The 22,871-nt window shown below is 47.0% G+C and overlaps 1 protein-coding gene across 1 annotated transcript in view; it reads right to left on the reverse strand.

Moving 5' to 3' along the window:
• LOC133346483 (microtubule-associated protein 1B-like) overlaps positions 1–22,871 on the reverse strand; it is a 69,898-nt gene that overhangs the window by 9,905 nt on the left and 37,122 nt on the right. Inside the window, 3 exon segments of the mRNA XM_061558095.1 lie at positions 1,371–2,006; positions 2,615–2,755; positions 17,753–17,835. Of these exon segments, the coding sequence (XP_061414079.1) occupies positions 1,371–2,006; positions 2,615–2,755; positions 17,753–17,835 (860 nt within the window).

Here is a 22,871-nt window from a genome sequence, read left to right on the forward strand (position 1 = left end):
TCCTAGGGTAACGTGATGTAAAATAAATACTTGGCAAGTGACGAGCTAGCAATGGGGAGACAAACTCAGCCAGGTGTGCGTGGTGCTATCTCATCTTGCGTGCTTTTGCCATAACAGGGCCTCAATAGAGGTTCACTGCCTCAGTGCGTACACACCTATAATATGAATAGAATTTAAGTGGAAATATCACATTAAACGATGCGAAAAAACAAAACTGATTTCACATTACTACACAGTGTCAAATTTCCGATTAACTTCGTTTCCATGCCAAGAGAATTGAATATCACAGTTCGTGCCATTAAGAAGCAGAGGATATTGCTAATAACCAACTTTCCATTCATGTTTTTGTTCATGCTTTTAGAGAATATTTTTTTTTCATATACAGATTACGTGCCATTATTGCATTAACGTATTGAAAGCATTGAATATACTATCGTAAAATAAGTTTCCCAAGGACATGTTTAAAAATTTTAATTAGAGTGAGCTATATGAAATTAACCCTTTTAGAAAATGTTCTTTCAAAATCCGCTACCCATCAGGAACCTTACAGAATATATATATATAGTTGAATTACCACCCATTCGCACGTAATGTAATCTGAAATGGGCTCATAACACACGTAAATTTTCAATTAAATTTGCAAAAGGCAACAATGCGTCGTTAAGAAGAGCATGCAAAATACTAAAGCCTGCTACTGCACAATTCATTTTAATATATCTCCTACTTTTGCCAAACCCATCAAATGATGCATTTGTGACTTCCACAGAAAGAAATCGGCTGAGCAGCAGTGAGAAAATAGGCTTAAGCAAAATGTGACTCTTTCCTGCAACATCGCAAAAAGGTGTGAGAGATGCAGGAAAAAGTGTAGATTGATAATATTAATATTAGTGCCTTTGGTAAAAACTAAAACCACTGTAATATTGTCCTTTACTTTGTCAAGAAAGTTTCACTAAGTCTCAAAATACTTTTACAGGATGGCACTGTGTTATGTCCTTTCACAGTATTTTTACATTGGAGGATTTGAATTACCAGAAAACCCACACATGAAGCATGGTGCACATCTGTTTTCTAAGGTTATTTAACCTCATATATATGTTTAATAAATTTTTTTCATAGCTGGATTTGAGGCAAATTAAGTGCAGAACCCAACTGAGTGTGAGGGTATTATTGTACAATCATTGGTGACCAGGCCTAGACGACAAACCACTCCCGACACTTGAAAACCGGGTTTAATCACAGGCGGGTCAAACTTAAGATTCAAGGTGAGGATCTCAAGAGGGCCCAGCTCAGTGCTCGGACCTCTGAGCTGCACAGCCCATTTCACTTTCACACACCACAATGGGCCGAACAACAGAGCATGAAAAACGAACGTTGGCGGCGGGGTCACCGGACTGCCCCATCTTGTCGGGGACGTTGAAGAAGACGACCCCGAGCTCGGGCGATACAAGGTTGCGCAGCCACTCCGGTGACGTCGCCCCGGGCGGCCTGCCCCCCTCCCCGCCGCCCTGCGCCTCCGCCTCCGCCACCTTGCGCTCCAGCAGCGCGTTCACGCCCGGCAGGTTGTCGGCGCCAATGTGCGTGAGCAGCAGGGCGTCGAGCCGGTCCAGGTGGCGTGCCAGCTTCCAGAAGCCGGCGCGGCGCTCCGAGCCTCCGTCCACGAGCAGCGTGAACCCGTTGATGGCGAAGAGCGCCGCGTCCCCGCGCCCGCCGGGGAACACGTAGCAGCACGGGCGCGACAGCTTGAGGAAGCCGCCCGACGCCGGCGCCTCGAGCACGCCGAACGGAGATGGCGCCTCCCACGACTCGGCCAGGTACTCGCTCAGCTCGCACGCGCCCTCCATGCCGGGCGGCAGCAGCGCCGGCGGGTTCACGGAGACGGCCAGGGCGGACGAGGCGACTCCGCCGTCGGAGGCGAGGCTGCCCCAGGAGGCGCTGTCCACGACGGAGCAGCACAGCGTGAGCTCCGCACGCTGCTCGGGGAAGGCGGCGCTCAGGGATTCCTGCACCTGCCGGTCGGAGGGTGGGGGTGGCGCGTGTGCGGCGCAGACAGCGGGAGGACAGGAGATGAGGTTGCGTTATTTTACGAAGCAAGTTAATTGCCCGCAAATGTGTTTATTTATTGGGTAAAACCACATGGCAACAACGCGTTTGTGGATGAGGCACTGCCCACGCCCGTGTGGGTTGTGAGGTTTGGTTATTTTACTCTGACCACACTGGTCTGCGCAGGTTGGTGAAAGTGGGGAGCACCAATGTGGAAGTATAGAAATAAAATATCACAACGGATTGTGCTCTGATACTTCCTCTTATTCCCAGCATGGAGCTCCACATCCGCCTGCAACTCGACGTGTGCGGTGCTCGACCATCAAAGCACTACCCAGGCTCAGAGATGTGACAAGACTGGGCACATGATTTGATCGCTGGCCCTCACATACAGCTAAAATAAACTAACCATAGCACACACACACACGTGCAATAGATTGCACGCATGATTAGCTGCAGAGCTAGCAATCAAGATACTGTAAAGATGACAAAGCTGCTTGGAAAAAAAACATCAACAGCAGAAACAGCAGCAGCAATAAAAACAGCCGCATGAGGAGCAGTAACAGCAGCAAACCTCGTCGTCGGTGCAGATGTTGAGGAGGTGTCGGCAGGAGAAGAAGCCGTCCTGCAGCACGAGGTCGCCGGTGTCCTCTAGGCCCACGCCGGCGAGCAGCAGCAGCTTGTGGTGCTCAGGAGACAGAAGCAGGGCACGCACCTGCATCACAGTAACACACACACACGGCACACGCTGGAACCCGGCCACAGACACTGGCCACCTGCCACACACACGTGCCGGAATGCTGTACCACACACACTCGCTTGACCTACACACACTCACTTAGCCACATGAACGCTGAACCAGACCAAGAAAAGCCCCATTGAACATAAGCTCGACCCGAACATAAGATCGGACTACCAACCACTTGCTCGGCCATACTATTGTGCGGCCAAAAGTTCACTCAACCACACACCGATTCAGACACGCACACTCCCTCAATCATACGATTGTTTAACCACATGTTCACTCAACCACATACTCACCCGACCCGGAGCATGGTTGGCCTTATGCACAGTCAGCCACACGATCACTCGACCAAGAGCTCACGCAACCACATGCTCGCTCAGGCATGCACTCACTCAATCAATAGCTCGCTCAGCCACATGCTCAGTCAGCTGGATGTTCGATCAGCCACATGCTTGTTCAAGCCAAGGGCCCGCCCAGACACGAACTCGGCCGACAAAGCAATGACCCGGCCACACGCTATTCAACCTCACACTCACTCGGCTGCACGACGGCTCAGCTAACTGCTCACTCCGCCATGCACTAGATCAGCCAAGAGCTCGCTCCGCAACCTGCTCATTTCAGTCACATATTCACTCAGTCAATGCTCAGTCAAATGCGTGCTTGCTCAACCACACCCTTGATCATCCATACAAAGACCTTCTGCACAGCCTTAATAGACTGTTGAGGCAAGTGCTGTTATCGAGCACCTATGAATGTCGACACGGCACATGAGGGCATGGGTGGCCATCAACTTCCCCCAAGCAACACCATCGCTCGGCTACATGCTATGACAGCCACCCACGCACAGATGCAGTGGATCGAAAAAAGTGGCCATGGCAATTTAATCAACCAGGGATTTTTTTAACCAGGCATACCCCGCTGAGATTCAGAAACTCTTCTGTAACCGAGGCTCAGATAAGCGCAGTTATTTTTAAGGGGTTGGGATTAAGCTTTGACAAACGGGACACATCATCACACACGAGCACATGTAAGACATTGTTACTTGTCTTTAAAAAGCAAGATATAAGCCAGTTGATAGTAAATTTAACATTTGGGATTGGGCTATAACAACGCTACAAATATTGGGCTTCCGCAGCTGCCGTAATGCAAATTAACTCCAGGAAAAATCTCCTTGTGGAAACCAGTGGGTGACCCCCCCCCCCCCCCGCTGAAATCAGCTCCCTACAAAAGAGCCCCCCTTCTTCATAAAGTGCTTATTGCAGTATACTGACAATTGTCAATTTGCATGATTGTTCCACATGCACTGTACTTCCATAAGGGTTTAATTGAATCAAGCCAATGTTTTAACACATTTGTACAAAATCACATGCCTTCTGGGAATATGAGATGGCAGCTTTGCCATTAGTGTAAAACAAGCTTTGTGGAGGGGGTGCTTGGAATGCGCCTGATCTTCTCGCCTTTTCACAGCAGCTGGAGTAGGGGTGAAGAGGGAGAGTGCTTGGATGGGTGACCGCCATGCATGAAAAAACACAAGGGGTTAGAGGCTGCCGTGGCCTATACATACGTTGTCGGCAGAGGTTCGGTGCGCAAAAAAGAAAAATCCGACCAAAAATAAGATACAACAATCCAACATCTTTGCTCCCTACCTTACCCAGCCCACCACAAACAGTGTGGTGAAATATGGCCGTGTGAGCCCGATAACACCCACAGGCCCTTCGTCCAGCGGTGGATTGACATGAGGGCTGTACATCAGAATCTAAATCTTTATTTATCCTGCAGAAAATACGATGAGCTGTGAGGCTCTGTTGAACAAATATCCAGCGATGGTCTACATATCGGTAAATAACATGCGACATTTGTTCAACACCAGAACTAGTAAGATTATTCATTCGCACAGGCAATCAAAAGATGCAGGTTGTTTAAGCCAATCTGATGGCTCAACATTGACAGCAAATCAACTGAAAGCACCTGCGGATCAGCGCATCCTTTCATTTCCCAGAATAAGACGCTCCCCACCACTGCAGCAGACAAAGAAGAAATATTCGCCGACAAAAAAAATTACACCCGCTGTGGTTTTTTTTTGATAGACGCGCCAAGTTAAATCCCGAGGCGCAATTTGCTCGCGCAGACGACAGATTACGCGCTGCAGCTGTCTATGCTGTCGCTGCAAGAGCCTTATTCAAATTAACAAAAAAAAGGCCAAGAAAAATAATTGATTTGGCTACTCGGCTACAATTAGTGGTGCATTACAGAACCACCCCACCCCCCCTATCCTGGCTATTCATTATTAATGTCATTGACGTCCCGAAGCCCTCCCCCCTTTCCCACCAAGCCATGAGAGGGACCGGGGAAGTCATTTGCACCCATTAGTAACCTGCGATGCCATGCGGACACAATCGATATCCTTCTCCGCTCTGGCTATTCCGGGTGCCAAGGATAAGCCCTGCTTTGCTGGTGTTTATGAATGATGTGTGTCGTAAGGATCTCTTACACCGAGGCTATGAGAAAGAGGAGAGCGAGCAAGAGGGGTTGAGGGGGTAGGGGAGGGGAAGGTGGTGGACACGTGTAGGAAAAAGCCATCGCGCACTTAGATAAATCGAATGCGCATCCGACGAGAGGAATGAGAGCACTTCGGTTATGGAAATCCTTCAGTCAGTGACGCAGCCAAGAGCGGCAGCTGTAATGAAATTGCTGCTTGGCATGCCACCCGTGCCGACACGTCAAACAGAAACGCTTCATCATTTCACAATTTATTCTGGCCCTCTCCCTGCCCACTCCTCCATCGAGTTGGCTGCAATCACGGAGAGGAAGCGGAACGATTCATGGGGCTGCACCAGAGGTCGCAATCGGGTACCCGATACCCGTACCCCTACCCGATACCCAGCTACCCGTACCTGTACCCGTACGGGTACGGGTAGCCGTTTGCGACCCTGGTGCGGCCGGGTACGGGTAGGCCGTGAGTCACTGGTGAGTCACCGTTTGTCACTCATTGCCCAACGTCTTGTCTCTTCTCACAATTCAAGTTCCTAGAATCAACCCACCCGCGCCTGCAACATGGCTTCATCCCAGAGGTCGCAATTGGGTACCCGTACCCTACCCGTACCCAGCCGGGTACGAGTAGCCGGGTATCGGGTAGGGTTCGGGTACCCGTTTGCGACCCTGGTGCGGCCGGGTACGGGTACGGGTAAGGAATCAAAACCCGTTTGCGACCTCTGGACTGCACAGCTCTCCGAACACCTTGGCTCTGAAACCACCAGCCACACAAACGGCCAGAAAAAAACAAAGGTCAAAGCATCAAGGGCAAGGCTCTGGTGTAAGACAAACAAGGCAGCCATGCTCACCAGACCGGAACAAAAACCGTGTTAGTTATTGACTAAAGATCCTCGCCGCAGATCGACAATGCTGGAGCAGTGGCGGCGGCAGCGGCTCTGTCGTCTGGCAGCACTTCACACGAAGCCATCAGATCCATCAGGGTTTCCATGGGAATGAATCCTCTCCGGGACCGCAATGAAGGGAGGAGGAGGGGGTATCGGCGGGAGGTGTGGGGGATTTGCTCTGCCGGCGACATATGTTTGAAACGTCACCGCCCCCCACCCCCCCCCCCCCCCCCGCTTGCCATTGCTCGTAACGGCTCGTTGGGAAGTCTTTAGGGAAGGCCGCACTGTCTTACGCTGGCAGGTGGGTGAGTTAAGTGAAGGCCAGAGCGTGTTGATGTCGCGATTTCGACGATGATATCGTGGGATGTGTCTGACAATCACCATGGTACTATGACAACAAAAATATCAATATCTGAATAAAATCATAACATGCGATTAATAATCTACACAAGACTCATGTTGTGACTCACTGACCTTGCAGAGCATATTCACATGTGGGCAAGGTTCGTTCTCGTTTTGAGTGATGTTGCCTAACCTAAGAGTAACCCTAGCCCTAAGCGTAACAATACTCTGAACATCTGCCCTACTTTGCTTGGAGGTTTTGTTATTCTCAAGTGTTTGAGCATTTTTACATATTAAACCCTTATAAATATGGCTTCTAAAAGGAAAAACATTGGCATTTGATGTTTCTACTGTTTCTACTGTCGATGGGAAAATAGGGTCTGATTTACAACGATCCGATTTACGGCGGGGTTTTCAGGAACGCATTGTGTCGTAAAAGCGGGGACCAGAAGTACATTCCTTAATCAAATTGATGTCAATTTAATCACGCGGGGCGTGGGTGCGCGGGCCAGATCACAATTTCTGTTGCAATGTGCATGGTGAAGAATCCACTCACTCCCAAAAACCAAAGAGGTGTGGTCCGTGTGTTGTTTACCAACTAATCCCAGCTGTGGCTACAGGCAGACAGTAACGCTTTATCCTTCAAGAAAATTCCACGCCCTCCACACTTTGCTCTTTAAGACAAAGAGACGACCGAGCATGTCATCAAATATATACAATATCCTGTGCATGTGTGTGTGTTAGCCCAGACCATTAACATCCAGTGTAAATCTTTGGCATCTGCTCACTCATGGTATTCTGCAGTACTGGTTCAGTACAGGTGCTTTAGTCCCATGAGCCACCCAGAAACCTCCGATTTTGAATTATGCCCAGGACCAGGCACAGCCACAAAACACAATCAGAGAACTCACCACCTTACCGACATGAAGGACAGGGGAGCCCCCCAAACGCAGGGCCCAGGATGTATCTCGCCACGTACAGCCGAAACATGATCTCAGCTGCAATTATCAATTATATTCTCACAACGCAAGCGTCAATATTTTGGCCCTCCGGCTAATTAATAAACCTGACAAGTACGCGAGTAACGACATAATTGTCTCTCGCTTTTATGCACCCAAGGCTCTATTATTTATCGTTAAGAAACGTATTTACATTCCCGCAGAACGTTAAAGTGACTGGAATTGTTATGGCTCGAAGCTGGTTGAATTGGGGGCACAAAGGGCTCCCGGATAACATCAACAATAATAACAATCCTCTATTGACCCATGGAAGCCTCCCCGAGCCTCGAGACCCATTCTCAGAACCTGCCAAAGGAATGTTTGGCCAATTCCTTTTTTCATCATTTTCACACGACGTGGCAGGCAAACCCAATGACCCAGCGAATAAACCCACGCGCGCGCGCGAAGCATTTACACTCCATAGAAACGCCAAATTGGCAGGTCACAAAACCTATTTGCTGTACTGCCGCCGATGCATTCTCGCCTCTTTCGCCTGCAGATGGGTTCCTGGTATAGCCAGGCGACCGGATTTTGCAGCGCTGCTGAAAGGGCATTTCTTGGATTAGTGGATATCTGAATAATTATTTCATTAATTCTCTTCGAGGCTTTTTCGAGTGGCTCGCCCCAGCTGTCCACAGCAACTTGAGAACCGGGCTGTGTCTCTGCTTACAAAAGCAGCACCAGCACTCAGTGATGCCCACAGTGAATTTAAAGTCATGGGGCACAGCGCAATACAATTGACATTTCACAGAATCTGCAATGCAATAGCAATTCTCTCAGTCATTCACAACATGCCCAGCGACCGCACACCCAATCATTGGCACTGGCAAAAAAACACTCGCTACATTCGTCATTAACACTGTGTGGGGGTGTGTGCCAACACAGTCCCGTTAGTGTTCGAGTCTTATTGGCATTGCAAGCCCTGACAATACATGGTTTAATGAGCAAATGAGTCGGCCAGATGGAATTCCGTTGTGCTTGTGCAGTGGTGCTCAAGCACAAAAAAAAATCACAACACCTTCGTCAATAACACTGTGACCTTAAAAAGGAAAATTATTAAGAGGCTACGTTTTGGGGCAATGGTTCTTCTTCATAGTAGGTAAAATCTTCTTGGTTCTTTCGGTAAAGTTACATAGAAGGGAAGTAATAAAATAATAAAGCTTTAAATCGAAAAGTAGGTAAAATGTTATATAAAGAGCGATCCGTTTAGAGATACCCAGTGATTTTTAATGACGCCTCTTACTTTCTTCTCAACAGTTGATTTTGATTGAATATTGGGAAGAGTGATGGCTCCAAATCTTCCCAGAATGTTAAAATATGTAGTAAGCGCATTGGGATTGGTGGGAGACATGGAGAGGCTATGATATAAAAAATGTTGTTTTCGATATAATTTCTCCCCATTTTCTCATGCAATATGTACAAATGGATCGCAGTATTGAAACAGTCGTTCAATGCAATTGATTGAGGCACACTGGATAATGTGCGGATATAAACAAACCTAAGTGTTGAAGAGCTGCAACCAAAGACGGTGATCGACTGAAGTAATAATAACAATTTATTTATTCATTGACTTTCCTCGAAAAGCTTAACAGAGTCTCAAGACAGGAGAGCTTGAAGAAAGATAAACCCCAAAAAAAATACTATCTGGCAGACCCATGACTCCCTGGCTGCGTGTCCTGGGCTGCCCAACAATACGAGTCTCCGCCGCTAATTAGAAAACACTTAAGAGTGACTTTCAGTGATATCATTGCACCGCCACATTACATTTCACATCGCATCAACGAATGCTCAAGGAGAGTGCAGCTACGTGGGTGTCAGGCGCGAGCGGACGACGCGAGTGGATAACACAAGATGAGCCGTAACCACCGCGTGCGCCGAAGTAATCCATTATGAACAACCGTCCAAACACCGCAGCAGCACCACCTTTTGTGAGTGGAGAATACATCGATAGGGCAGCCCATGCCCTCGGCCCTCCGCCACACTGCTTTTAGAACGGTGGCGTGGCACAGCGGCAGCGCGTTCACCACTTTGTTGCGGACTTCCACGGTTCGAATCCGGCGGCCGCCCTGGTTATTACTGCGGGTGCGTTAACCGGAAAGTAACACGCGATGTCTTTCGCGAGAGTAGGCCACTGTGTTCCGGGTGCAAGGGTTAAAATTTTGCCAAATTACTCCACTGAGATGATACATGGCGATCATCACAGAGCCAGGAGGCTCAGTAATAATAATTCCATTTATATTGCGCTTTTCATCAAGGATGTCAAAGCACTGCACAGGACACAGCAGCAGCAGACTCAGCATGAAAATAATTATATTAAAAATATAATAAATCTTGACTTAAAAGCTTTCGTGACTGCAGGAATTCATATTCTTTGGGTCAATTGCTTTGTGTTGCATTTGAAACGTCATGATATTTTTATTATTTTTTATATCTACGTGGCTTTACCGAAAGACCCAAATAATAAATATATATGAATAATCCATTTACTAAATTAACAAAAAGTTGAACAAGCAGAAGCATATAAATAGGTATTAAGGCACATTTTAAAAATGTCCAAACTCACAGATCCTGATATCTCCTCTAAGAGCGTTCCATAGCCTGGGGGCTACACAGGAAAAGCTCAGTCACCCAAAGACCGAAGCCTCGCCCTGGGAACGCAGAGAAGATCTGCATCCCCAGACCTTAGGGGCCTTGAGGGGACATACGGGTGCAGCATGTCACCGATGTAGGCTTCGGCAAGATGGTTCACTGATTTGTATGTTGCCAATAGGATTGTAAACTGTATTCTACGTGAAACTGGAAGCCAATACAGGGAGGCCAACCCGGGCGTAATACGCTGTGAAGGTGTTCTGGTTAACCACCCAAGCAGACTCATTCTGGATACACAAGCTTAATAAAATAATAAAAACACGTAATATTTCACCTTCACTGACTGCAATAGTGAGACCTGTGAGCGAGTGCCTATTAAGGTCAACCAACACCCGTGACCAAATCACCAATAATGCACCAAATATCCTTCAACATAGTAAGCTCAACAGAATTGAGCCTGATCAGCACTGGGATGGGTGACCATGCGCCAAACAGGTTGTTATAGGTCGTGGGGCTACGTGGTGGGCAGCAGAGGGCAGCGCAGCAAAATACACTCGTGCATATGTGCTTTCCCGCATTCAGCAACCAACGCTGCCCAGCAAAAACCCCACAAGCTGCAGAGTGTGGAGACCCTCATCCGATTAGAACTGTTGGCTACGTACAGTGCAAAAGAGGTTCAACATACATGCAAATGAAGGCCAGCATGACACATAGGGGGTTGGTATATTCAGAGGCCAAGAACTATGTATGGCTGCCTCTGTTAACATACAATAAAACAAGTACTCATTTAACGGAGCCGACGTAGGGGGATACCCACGTTCAAAACATCAGTTGCCAATGCTGTGCACGACCAGGAATCGAGCTCAGATTTCCGGAACTGTAACGCATTGTGTACGATTCCAACCGTGCCGTCGTTCCCTAGGAAGCCGCATGTACGCACACAACAGATTCCCACTGCAATTGACTGTGTGCATATGAGCAGCTTCTGAGAAAGCCAGTCAATTATAATGTACCAATTTGAGACAAAGCACCATGTGCCGATGAACAACTTGTCACCCGTACACTGCATTATTGCTCCCTTAAAGCAGGAAATGCCGATGGTCCATTAATTCATCACCGCCCCCTGCTCAAAGGTGAGACATTCATCACAGGGAAGCTGGACACAATGCCACATTCATTAACATCAATGTATGTAGAGTCCTTATGTCAATGCTATGCTGGGCATGAAGTCACCTCATGCGGATCGTGGGGGTTATTTTGACCATACTTCAACATGCTTATTGAAGGCGGGCGAGCATAGATGTCGATGCATAAGTATCGTACAGCAACCAATTTCGTTACACCGCCCTCTGCTGACAACACTATCCTATAGCAGCCTGCAACACCTCATTTTATGCACGGTGGTTACCCATCCAAGCGCTTTCCAGACGAAGATTGGATGCAAATGGGAGCATTCTGGGTGACACGGTCTCTAGGCTCTCTCATTAAGTTTCCTATCCAGCGGTTTACGCTGTGATGATGAAGGGCACAAGCTCTTGACCGCGACGAGGTCCTTTCCAGCCTCACGCAACACGGGGCGGCAATTGCCAACGATTAGAGTTGCTGCGCTACACTAGCTCCTGACGTCACTTATGCAGCCTGGGTGAAGCACACAGCGAGAGGGCCTCGTTAATCACGGCCTCACAACATTAGGCCATCAACTGGCTGCTTTGGGCAGCCAGAGGCAATTTTCCTGCATTCTTCTGTCATGTATTTGGGTTTCCAAGCAATGTTCCGCATCTTATAAGCAAGGGTTTTTGTTTTAAAGGAAAACGAGATGACGATTGGATTTTAGCCATTTTCTTCTCGAAGACGGCAGACTTGTGATTAGCTTTTCTCGGTGACATCATTGGATAGCCTCGCATTTCTGAAAAGACCACTTGTATTGTTCAATGGGGTGAAACCGTGGTGCCATGCTTAGTGAACCACGGCGACCTGACTTCCTGAGTTCGATTTCTAGCCACGGCGAACACCAGCGGTGAGTGATATCTGAATTGGTCCCAGGCACAAACCTTTCTCCAGCCCACACCAAACCATCGTGGCGAGGTAAGGTGTAACAACCCTAATGACCGAAAGGCATGGGGAGGGCTTCATCTAACAATGGGACTGATCAAAACCTATGCATTGCATTTTCCACAAATACAACACTACAATTTTGATTTATTTAGCGTCTAAATAATAATATTGCATCTCATACCGCTGTACTCACAGGGTGAAAAAAAGGTCACGAGGTCAAATCCGGGCCAGAGCTTGACATCATCGGAGACCAATACGAATGAATACCACTTTCACGAGGAGTCAACAGTCGTTAGTCGACAGATATGCTGGTCTCCACCAAAGGAATGTGGAATTTCCGTAACTAGCCGAGGACCTTCAATGAAGATGAACGCTTCCCCCCATCATCTGTTTGAACAGGCAGGTGACTTTTGTTTTACTCAAGTCAGCTGTTGCGGCCTGCATTCAACACCAAGCTGCTTTCGTTTCCACACCGTGCAGCTTGGGAGTAGGCTTCGGATAGCCGCATTAGCAGCCAGTCATCGTCTTCGTGTTCTGAGGCTACTCGACTCACCGACTCACTGGGCATTTAACAATACATCCACCCCATGGTCATTTGGATGAATCGTCACAGTTTGGGGCTGAAACTTAATTTAAAAAAAATCTGTTTCTCCGTCTTGTTTTTCATTTTCGTGAGAATTATTTTATTATGTTTTATTTTTATTATTTTATTACTTCCCTTCTACGTGACTTTACCGAAAGAACCAAGAAGATGAATCCCTGCAGTCACGAAAGCTTTAAATCGAAATTATTTTTCATTGTCTCGTTTGTATTTCTTATATATGTGTTTGTCCTGTTTCATCTGTACAGTTTCCTTTTTAGCTCGATAAACTGACACCTAATACTGGCTTATCGTTTTGCATTAATAATACATAATCGATTTTCACAAGCAAAATCATATGCGTGTATTCATTATCATAAGAAACAATGTTAATTTATGACTCAACGCAATGATACAACCTGCACCTCTCTAACAGCCACCATTCCTTCTTAGCCTCTTCATGTGCTGTACGAGGCAACCTTGCATCATGGCAATTACAAGGGGGCACAAACAAGTGAGGTTACATCATTCATAATCAAGATTTTTGGGTTAAACCATGTAAGTATAAATGTCTCGTAACCCTCCACCATCCGACACAGCCAGTAAGGTTTGTCGCGTAAACAACGCGGCAATTAGTTACTACTTCAGCCCACGGGTGTGTTGGAGAGTAAATCAACAATCATTAACTCTCCAACACACCGTCGGGCTGACGTAGTAGGCTGTGTTGGGTGGTGGAGGGTTACAACACATTTATACTTACGCAATCAAACCAAAAAGCTTTATTATGAATATTAGTCGGGAAAGCCTACGTGTTAAACGGAGGTTACATCACTCCCAGGAAAAACTTGTCATAACCCAAGATAACCCCCCCGTACCCCTTCCCCCTACAAGGACACTCTACCCCAATGACTCATCGACTGGCAGTAGCAGGAAATAATGAGGTCATCTAATTCACAACAGGGGGTTTCGTTTACAAGTCTTCCACATTACATGTGTTACAATAACCTCACAAATACAGTATGCATTGGGCCTGTATCAATTCTGTCCCCATCATGGTTCCAGGTTGTAATTTTATTCAAAAACATATTTCATTGTAAACATTTATATTGTAATGCAGCACCTCTCGTCTGCAGGGGTCACGTGAACTGGTTACATGTGAAGAATGTGGTGACAAATAAGTGATTCTTACATGCACAAATTGATGCATGTATCATGAATAGAAGGGTCGATTTTTAACCGGTGAATCGACACGCACCAAGGAGGTAAGTTCTTTGTGAACAGTTCAAAGCCCCAGAGAGAGGCATGCAATATACATAACAAATGTAAAGCTCATCTATCTTCTTCTATCTTCTATATATATAAAAAAGTCAAAAATTGTGTGTGCGTTTGTGGGTTTGTGTGTGGTCGCGCGCTTGGCTCTCCAACGGTGGGGTTTACATAAAAAAAATAGCCGGTACCACGCCGTAAGCCCCGCCGTGAGCAAGCGCTATTCCTTTTTCCCATCTGTCAACTTAAAATTACGTCAATTAGCGATTTTGTGCAGTTTGTGCTTGTTTATTTATTCAATGGCGGGCGATCTACCGTACCAAGTCACACATTCGGTGGGGGGGACGGCTTTTACCAAGTCGGTCGGGGTGAGGGGGACATTTTCACACAAAACGCTGACGTTAATTCTTCTAAATGTCGTGTACCCCCCCCCCACCCCAATGCGTGCAATTACTGCTATAGAGCCCCTACATTAATATTATATAGCGATTCGATAGTCATTATTGTAGCGCGGGCGGGGGGAGTGGCCCAGCCCACAGCCTGCCAGGGAGCCACCTCGGCCGGCTGCACAATCTAGGCGAGGCTGCGGATTCTGCACGGGACTAGGCCTCACCACGGTAATGTTAAGTGCAATTTTATTGCATCTTTCGCTAACCTCACGTACATAGAAAAATGATATTAAAGCAATTGGTTTGGAAATATAATAATAATTTTGTTTGTGTGCAGACAACTTTTTAATTGCTTCTTTCGCTAACCTCACGTAGATAGAAACCTATTATTTAAATTAATCACCTTGTAAATAATACATTTCTTTTTTTTTGCGTGCAGAAAAATATTATTTCATTTTATTGCTTCTTTTGCGAAACTCACATACATAAAAACCTATCATTTACATAACCTTGGAAATATGAACGTAATATTGTTTGTGTGCACAAAAATATTATTTCATTTTCTTCTTTCGCTAAACTTACGTACATTCAAACCTATTTTTTTCATAATTACCTTGCATTTATATGAATAATTATGTTTGTGTGCAGACAACTCATTTTTCACAATTTACTTGCTTTTTTAATGTGTGTGCCTATGTCCTTGTGTCTGTGCGAGTCCATCTGTGTGTCAGCGACGGTCTCTTTGTGTGTGGACGTGCGCGAGTCGATGCGTCTGTGTGTGCGTCGATGTTTGTGTGTGTGTGTCGATGTGTATGTCCAAGTGTGTGCGTAAGTCCATATGTGTGTGTGTGTGTGCGAGTCAATGTGCGTGTCAGTCGATGTGTCTGTCAGTCGATGTGTCTGTCAGTCGATGTGTGTGTGTGAGTTCATGTGTGAGTGTAAGTCGATGTTTATGTGTTTGTAAGTCGATGTGTGTGTGCGAGTCGATGTGTCTTTATGTGTAGAGCGTTGTGTGTGTCAGTCTGTGTACGTGTGTGTCAGTCTGTGTGTGTGTAAGTCGATGTGTGTGCATGTCTCCATGTGTGTGTGTAAGTCCATATGTGTGTTTAGGTCGATGTGTGTGGTTGTCTACGTATGTTTGTGTGCGAGTCGCTGTATGCGTGTACGTCGATATGTGTGTGTGTAACTCCATGTGTGCGTTGCTAAAGTCGATGTCTGTGTGTGTGAGTCCATATATGTAAATATGTGTGTGTAAGTCGCTGTGTTTGTGTGTGTGGGTCCATGTCTGTCAGTGTGTGTAAGTCGATGTGTGTGTCTGTCTTTTTGACCCGGGCAACGCCGGGTACTTCCCGCGAGTACATAATAAAGAGAGAGGATCATGGCATGTAGGAAAATATATTGTTTGTGCACCATCAAAATGTCGACTCGAGGGACGCATTCACAGTTCTCATAACCCTGCATACAAACACAGTGGCCTACATTTTTACGTTCACTGTCTGCTGCTCATAAAGCGATGCCACTGCTCCGCCACGCACGTGGTGTTGCGTTGCCTTTTTTTGCTTTCGGTGACATAAATAATTTTAAACGCTCCACCACTGCAGCTTTTAAAACAAAAACATCTCATCCCACAGGGGCCAATTAATTTCCCCCACTTCAAAAAAGCCACCACCACCTAATCCATTTTTGGGAAAGTGAACTCCATTTTGGCCCCGTTTTTACCATGCAGCCTTTCCAACGCGATGCCCGCTATATAGTGCGTACATAAATGATGCAGGGAAATTCTTTTAAATGTTTAAACGTGGCGCTGTCTCTGCCCGTCACGTATTTTAAAAGTGTGACAGCGGCAGGCGGTGGCGGCCTGGAAATGTGCACTGGCATCAGAAACTCATCTTCCGAATCCTGGCGACTGCTGCCCTTGCAGAGTTCTTTTAGTCGCCGTCGTGTCACCTTATTAATATTTCACACCACAAGCACTGATAATATATTATTAGTATGACATCGTGATTAGAGGCCGAGAGGTTTGCGCAGTGCGCAATGAGATCAGTGTGCAGAGTTCGAATCTCGGCCACAGCTAACGTGAGCGGCGAGTAGCATCTCAGCCGGTCCTGGGTACACCCCTTCACCCACCTACATTAACCAGTGTGGCAGAGTAACAACCCCGACAACCGGTGGTGTGGGAAGGCATTCATTCAGCACTGGATTGACAAAGGGCTGTGAATTTAATATCTCATGAGAATTTAACACTTCTTTTCCAAACAATGTCTCAAGCCCTCTTGTTCACAGTGGGTCCTTCTCGAAATGTTCAGCCAATCCCTTCATTCGGCTCTTCGTTTTGTGCATGTGGGGAGAACGCGTAAAATGTCTGGTGAGAAAGCAGCCCACAAAGAGACCATCAACGTAGCCGTGACATTTTGGGTAATGGCCCTTTTGTAGTACAAAGAAGGACTATTGCCAGAAACGTCACCTTTCATATATTTGGTTTTTCTTTTAAGGCCACGGTGTTATTGACAGACGAATTGATTTGGTTTTTTTGTTTAATTGTGCTTGTGCACTGCTGCCAACATAGCAGGAGCAGCATTACTGAATAATTTGTGTAGTTGCGGTGCTGCCTCCTACAGGCACCACACCGCTGTCCCCGGAGCTGAATGTGACATACGTCATCTCGACACCACACCCAGTGAAGAACAATGTAATTAATTAAAAATACGATATAGCTCGTCAAAAATGCAATATCCTCAGGTTTTTGCATCGAGTTTTCCATTACCCGTGAAAGCACCGTCGATGGTAGGACAACACTTTCCACGATTCTCTTGCCAAATGTGTGTGCACGTGAAAAATATACATCTGCACAGCACAAAGACAAAGACTGCCGTGTAGACTCGAACAGACTCGTGGAGGCAAGTTCTGTTTGTGAACACCTAGAGGAGGACAGTGCAAGAGGCGGTGATGTGGACAGCACCACGCAGGGCCGACTTCGTCTCCCCAGGGCTGATGCTTAAGACATCGCACCAGGTAATCGTTTAAGGCTGAGTAGACCTAGGAGAGGCCCAGGACTGGTTCAGATACAATTCTCCACTGTTAGCCATGGTTGGGAACCGAACTCAGGCCACTGAGTGTGCAGCAGCACGGTGCACAAACCCACTGTACAGTCGCTCCCACGTCTATACAAACACACAGACACAGAGCTTTGTTTCCTAGTAACCGGCACAGAAAAACCAATTGGGAGTGCCGATGCAATTCACACCAAGCACCACACGAAGATGAGAACAGGGTCCCCCTGGTGTGCAGTGCAATTCCATTTATCCAGTTAATGACCTTTCCGCTGCCTCTGCACATTTGTGCAGCATCGCTTTGTAAACGCGCGCACTCACCTCGCCGACGAGCGTGTTCTCCGAGGGGTTGAGAAGCACGGACGTCTCTAGGACATCGCTCCGATGCTGCAGCGTCTTCTCACCTGTGAAGGGGCGCAAGACGGGAGAGGGGGGCGGAGGGGGAGGTGAGCAGACAGGGATGTTACCGCTCGCCCGCGCCTAACGGTACCCGGGCCGCCCCCCCAGCACCCCGAGCCGGGCTGCTGGAGGAACGTGCGGCAGACGGACGGGTGGGGGAGTGACGTCAGCAACCATCCGTCGAGATTTGCATGCCGACAGAGCAGCCGGCACATCAGCCGTGGCATCAGCCTAATGAGGATAAAGCGCCGGCTCACAGCCTCGCACCCAAACAAAAGCTGGAAGCCGGTTACCAGCGCAGCCGCATCGCTTGCCCGGCTGAATGGCTCCGATAGACCGCTTGGCTGCCTGTCTGCACGGTTAACCAACTGTGTGGCCGATTGTCTGCTTGTTCAATTCACCGGTTGTCTGCCTGTTGCTCTATTAGGCTGGCTGTCTGTCTGGATGGTTAAAGTCATTTGTATCGCCGGCTAATATGGCTTTTCGAACGTACGTTCGTCTCCGTCTCTTATTCCGTCGATCTGTCTGGAACACCATCCCCATGTAACGGCTGTCTAGACTATACCCACCTCTCTAGGGCAACATTAGACAGCGGTGCTGCTCTGCTTCACCAGACGGAGCCGGCTCTCTCGCTAGCAGGAGACTGAATCCCAGCGTGGCCTGGGCACGCGCGATCACAGCCGATTGGAGGGTTCTTCGCAGGCGTCTGCCGACAGTGGGGGTAGGGAGGGTCGCTCTTAGCCCCCCCGCCCTTCACTCCAGCCCCATCTCCCCACACAATCCCTGTTACATCTCCACTGCCCCCCCCACCACGCCCCCTCTCAGCCACCAGTGTGCCACCTCCCCTCTGCTTTCTTGGAGGCATGGGCACTTCACACTCCCCCCACCACACCCCCCCACCACACTCCCCCACCACACTCCCTCACCACACTCCCTCACCATACCCCTCATGCAGGATCAGGTGTCAGACCCCAGCCGACGGGTGAGCCCGCATCAGCTCCAGCTCATTAGGCCAACGCGACCAAAACCACTCCCTCGCAGTGGCCGCCACCGTCGCGTTATTACGAGACAATGAAGGAAGTTGTGACGGGGATATATACGAGGGGAGTTATTACGAGACAAAGGGCATTGTACAGCAACGATTCTCTTTTTCATCTGTCTTTTTCGGCCTATGTTATCGCGACTGTGCCATCATCGTCAAGTCATTACTCATTCGGATCTTCCACGGTGCAGTTCAACCACTTTTGCAACATAATGGCCATTAGAAGTGGTGACTGCAGAGGTACTTCTAAAATAATTTGACCTCTGGTTCACACAGATCTGTTACCACCCACTCTGCCAAGAGAGTTACATCCGTCGCACGGCAGTAATTGTTTTTAATTCTCAAGAGGTGTAATAACCAAGATAAATGCAATGGTTTTTGTGAGTGACATAATTATTGATTGTTGCGGAGGCCATCAACTCACGACGCTGGAGATATCAAGTTTAATCAAGAGGCGACTGCCTGGAATCGAACCCAAGATCTCAGCTCATCACCGTGACCCTCCGAGGTTACCCGGTCAACTCACAACCACAATTCACTTCTCAAAGGAAAGTCGATAATGAAAATGTGCTCTTATTTGCGCTGCTACTGTATTTTAATATTACGTAAACATGTTTCTGTAGTTGTTATTGCGCGTGAGAGCGAATGCCAGCGTTGTCAAGACCTCGCTGTCATTATTATTGGGTTTTTGTTCCCCCACATGTAAAAATAGCATATGCAACAGAGTCTAATTGAAGTCATGCATTGCATTAATGGCAATTAAAATAACACGTCGGGACGAAATCGTTGGATGTTTATGCACAGTCTATCCATGGTGGAGTCATTACTTGATATGCTACGTAGCTATTATAGACCTAGGGAAGCCTCACCGATCCTTACGACCGTTTTCGGCGGCTTCTGCATTGAGATGTTTAGCCAATTATCATTCGCGAGTGTTTGTGGGAGTATCTGGAGAGAGAAAACCCACGTGGGTATATGACGGAGCTACTGTCAGAGCTCCGCACAGACAGAATGACGAATCCCTTACTGCTCCTTGCCAACTCGAAGACCACGCACACCCAGGCGTTCAGGAAGGCTCAACCCTGGCCAATTGCTTGTTGTGTGTTTTTGCACGGGGGTGAAAAAATGTAATGCATCGAGAAAGTCCATACAAGAGGGTTTTTTGGGGTTAGATCGCCTAAATGTATAAAAGTGTCGTTAAAACCCGCCACCATCCGACACGTTACGTGACAACCCTTACTAGTTGGCTGTCGGGTGGTGGCGGGTTTTAACGACACTTTTATATATTTACGCGATCTAACCCAAAACACCTCTATTATATACGCACAGATAACCTGTGCAAATCCTAATTCCTGTGCTGCCGCCCGATGGAACCCTCATGGCCTTTACCAAAGGGTATCTTCTGCACAAAATGGGCCCATCTATGTGTGATCCGTCAAACTCCAATGAGCACCTCCGATTAGCACGGTTGCCGGCGTATGGTGCAAAAGAAGCTCAACATCCATACAACCTATTCACATCACTATATTACAGGCTAACCCCCTATTGCACTCGGCAGACAGTAGAAAACCTCTCGAAGCCAGACTCAAGTAACACTTGGTTTTTAGTACTACCTTTAAACCTGGTTCTCACAGTTGGTGACCAGCGCATGAAGAACCTGAATTTGGGGTCAGCCAAACGAGGCAACCATTCATTAAATATAATAAACGGAAAGCACCAGAACTCAAACGGGAACACTGTTTGGACGCCAATTAAGCCACGCTCGGCAGAATACGGCATTCCGCAGCGAATCGGCATGCATTAGTTTATCATGCGGCCGTCTGCCGATGACGTTATGCCCTCATCTTTTGGATGTTCTTCTTATAAACTAATTATGAAAACGATATTGAACAGAGTCCACCGTTTGCTAGACATTCAACTCAAAACTCTCGATTGTGCGCCAGGCACTTAACGACTCTGCTGCCTGACCCGGCGAAACCGCAAGTTGTATTGCTAATTTTACATAGCAGCAATGCGAGGGAGACAGGAAAAAGAATGCTTGCATACGACTAATTTAATTAATGAAGAATAAACCCAGCTCTTCAGAAAAATAGCAATGTTGCACTTTAGTGAATTTTAAAGCAGACGAAATACAATTATTCAGCTGCAATTGCTCAAGGAAAGGTTTAATTCCCTATGTAGGCAACAGTATAACCTAGCAGACCAGTGCATATTTGCAATTAAATACTGTAAGACAAATACTGTGTTTAGATGTGTTATAAGTAGTATAGAATTATCAAATCTAGTATCAGACATTGTACAGTATATATACAAAAGAAACAGCTCTTAAAAACTATACATAGATATTCCCCAATTGCATCCCAATTCTACGCTTCACATTGTGCCATGAGACGAAGTGTTCATTCAGATCTCTCACAAAGCCGGCCAACCATTCGTGTTCCAGAATGGCCCACAGCAGTAGATACTGTAATTCAAAGCTACTTTCTGAATGCCAATTTGAGAGTAATATTTGTCGCATAACAGCCAAACCGATATTTATAATTTCTCAAGAGCTGGAATTAAGCCAACTCACAGCATTTGTGTGTGCATTCATTCGTGACCAGCCTGAGACCATCAAATCGCTACCACTTGAGAACCCAGTTTCAACAGCAGTCGACTGAGACCAGGATTCAAACCCAGGATCTCAATGATGCCAGCTCAGCTCTCTCAAGACCTGCGGACCACCTGACCACATCAAAAACGCAAATCGGTCTTAACCACATTTTTTACGATTGCTTAAAAAAGTGTGACAAAGCAATTTTGGCCACGAAAATATCTGTCCAGAAATGTTATAAACGATGCCTCCGTAGTGCGAGCCTGTGCGACACATCAGAAAAGAGTGAAAAAAAAAAGATATACGACTCTCAAACAGACGACATCCATCAGCTCGTACGACAACATATGCCCTCAGCTGTTGAACCCTTCCTGCCACAAGATACGGAGCTATTCCTCACCCTCGTGGGTCTGCCCAGACACGAATGTATTCGCACGACCCCCCCTCCAACTCCCACTCCACTCCACGCCCATGCACCCCACGTCCCTCCACACACTACTCCGAACGATGAGGTCTCTCCGCTGGAAGAAGACAAAGCACCCGTCGCTTGCGTAATTTTTTACCGCGACGCACACCCTGGCCGGCAATGTACACCCTCCTGGCCTATCGCGACACACACCGACACACGCAATCGCATCGACGTCGCCCAGCTATCGCGTGTGGGAAATTTCAATCTCCACATTTTACGCTGAGCAATTATGCCTGTGAATGGTGGCTGGGCTGCAGAAATCCGACAGATTTAGCGTCTCAAGTTTTGCCTCTTTGGGCAAAGTAGAATAGAATTCCAAATAACCATTATTCTTTGTATTTTCATTTGTGTGATTCGGGGTTGCAATCGGACACAAAAATATTTTTAGTCTCATTTATACCATCTAATTTGAATTGTTTCTATTCTTTCATTTGTACAGTTTTGTTCTGTTAGTCTTACACGTAAGATTAGCATATAATTTACATATGATTAGCATAGCGTGTAAAGAATTAATGCAAAGCATGCACCGTGAAAGTAAGAATTAACATGATTGAAATATGTAAGAAAAACCTGTGTTAATCCATATTTGTTCGTTTGTAAACTTTCCCAATTGTCCCAAGGCCCCACGGCATGAAGCAGTCTCCAGCTGCAAGCCACTCAATCTCTCTGCCCTGACAATCTCTGCTCTGAAGAAGGGCCACATTGTCCGTCATACCAGCCAATTATACATTTTTCTTTTGCAAGGCAATGCTATCGATGTTTTTTTTTTGCCAACATCGATGTACAGTGCTGCTGTATTTGCCGCGCTGTGAAAAATACAACGGCCATCACTGTTTACGATTTGTAGTTGGCGCGTCCAAACCTTTTAACATCGCTCCGAATGTCCTTTCATCATTCAAAAGACGCTTTTTAAAAATGCATAGTTTACGAGCAGCAG

This window comes from Lethenteron reissneri, chromosome 24 (assembly GCF_015708825.2).
Source record: "Lethenteron reissneri isolate LAM-NWPU_2019-01 chromosome 24, ASM1570882v1, whole genome shotgun sequence".
NCBI lineage: Eukaryota > Metazoa > Chordata > Hyperoartia > Petromyzontiformes > Petromyzontidae > Lethenteron > Lethenteron reissneri.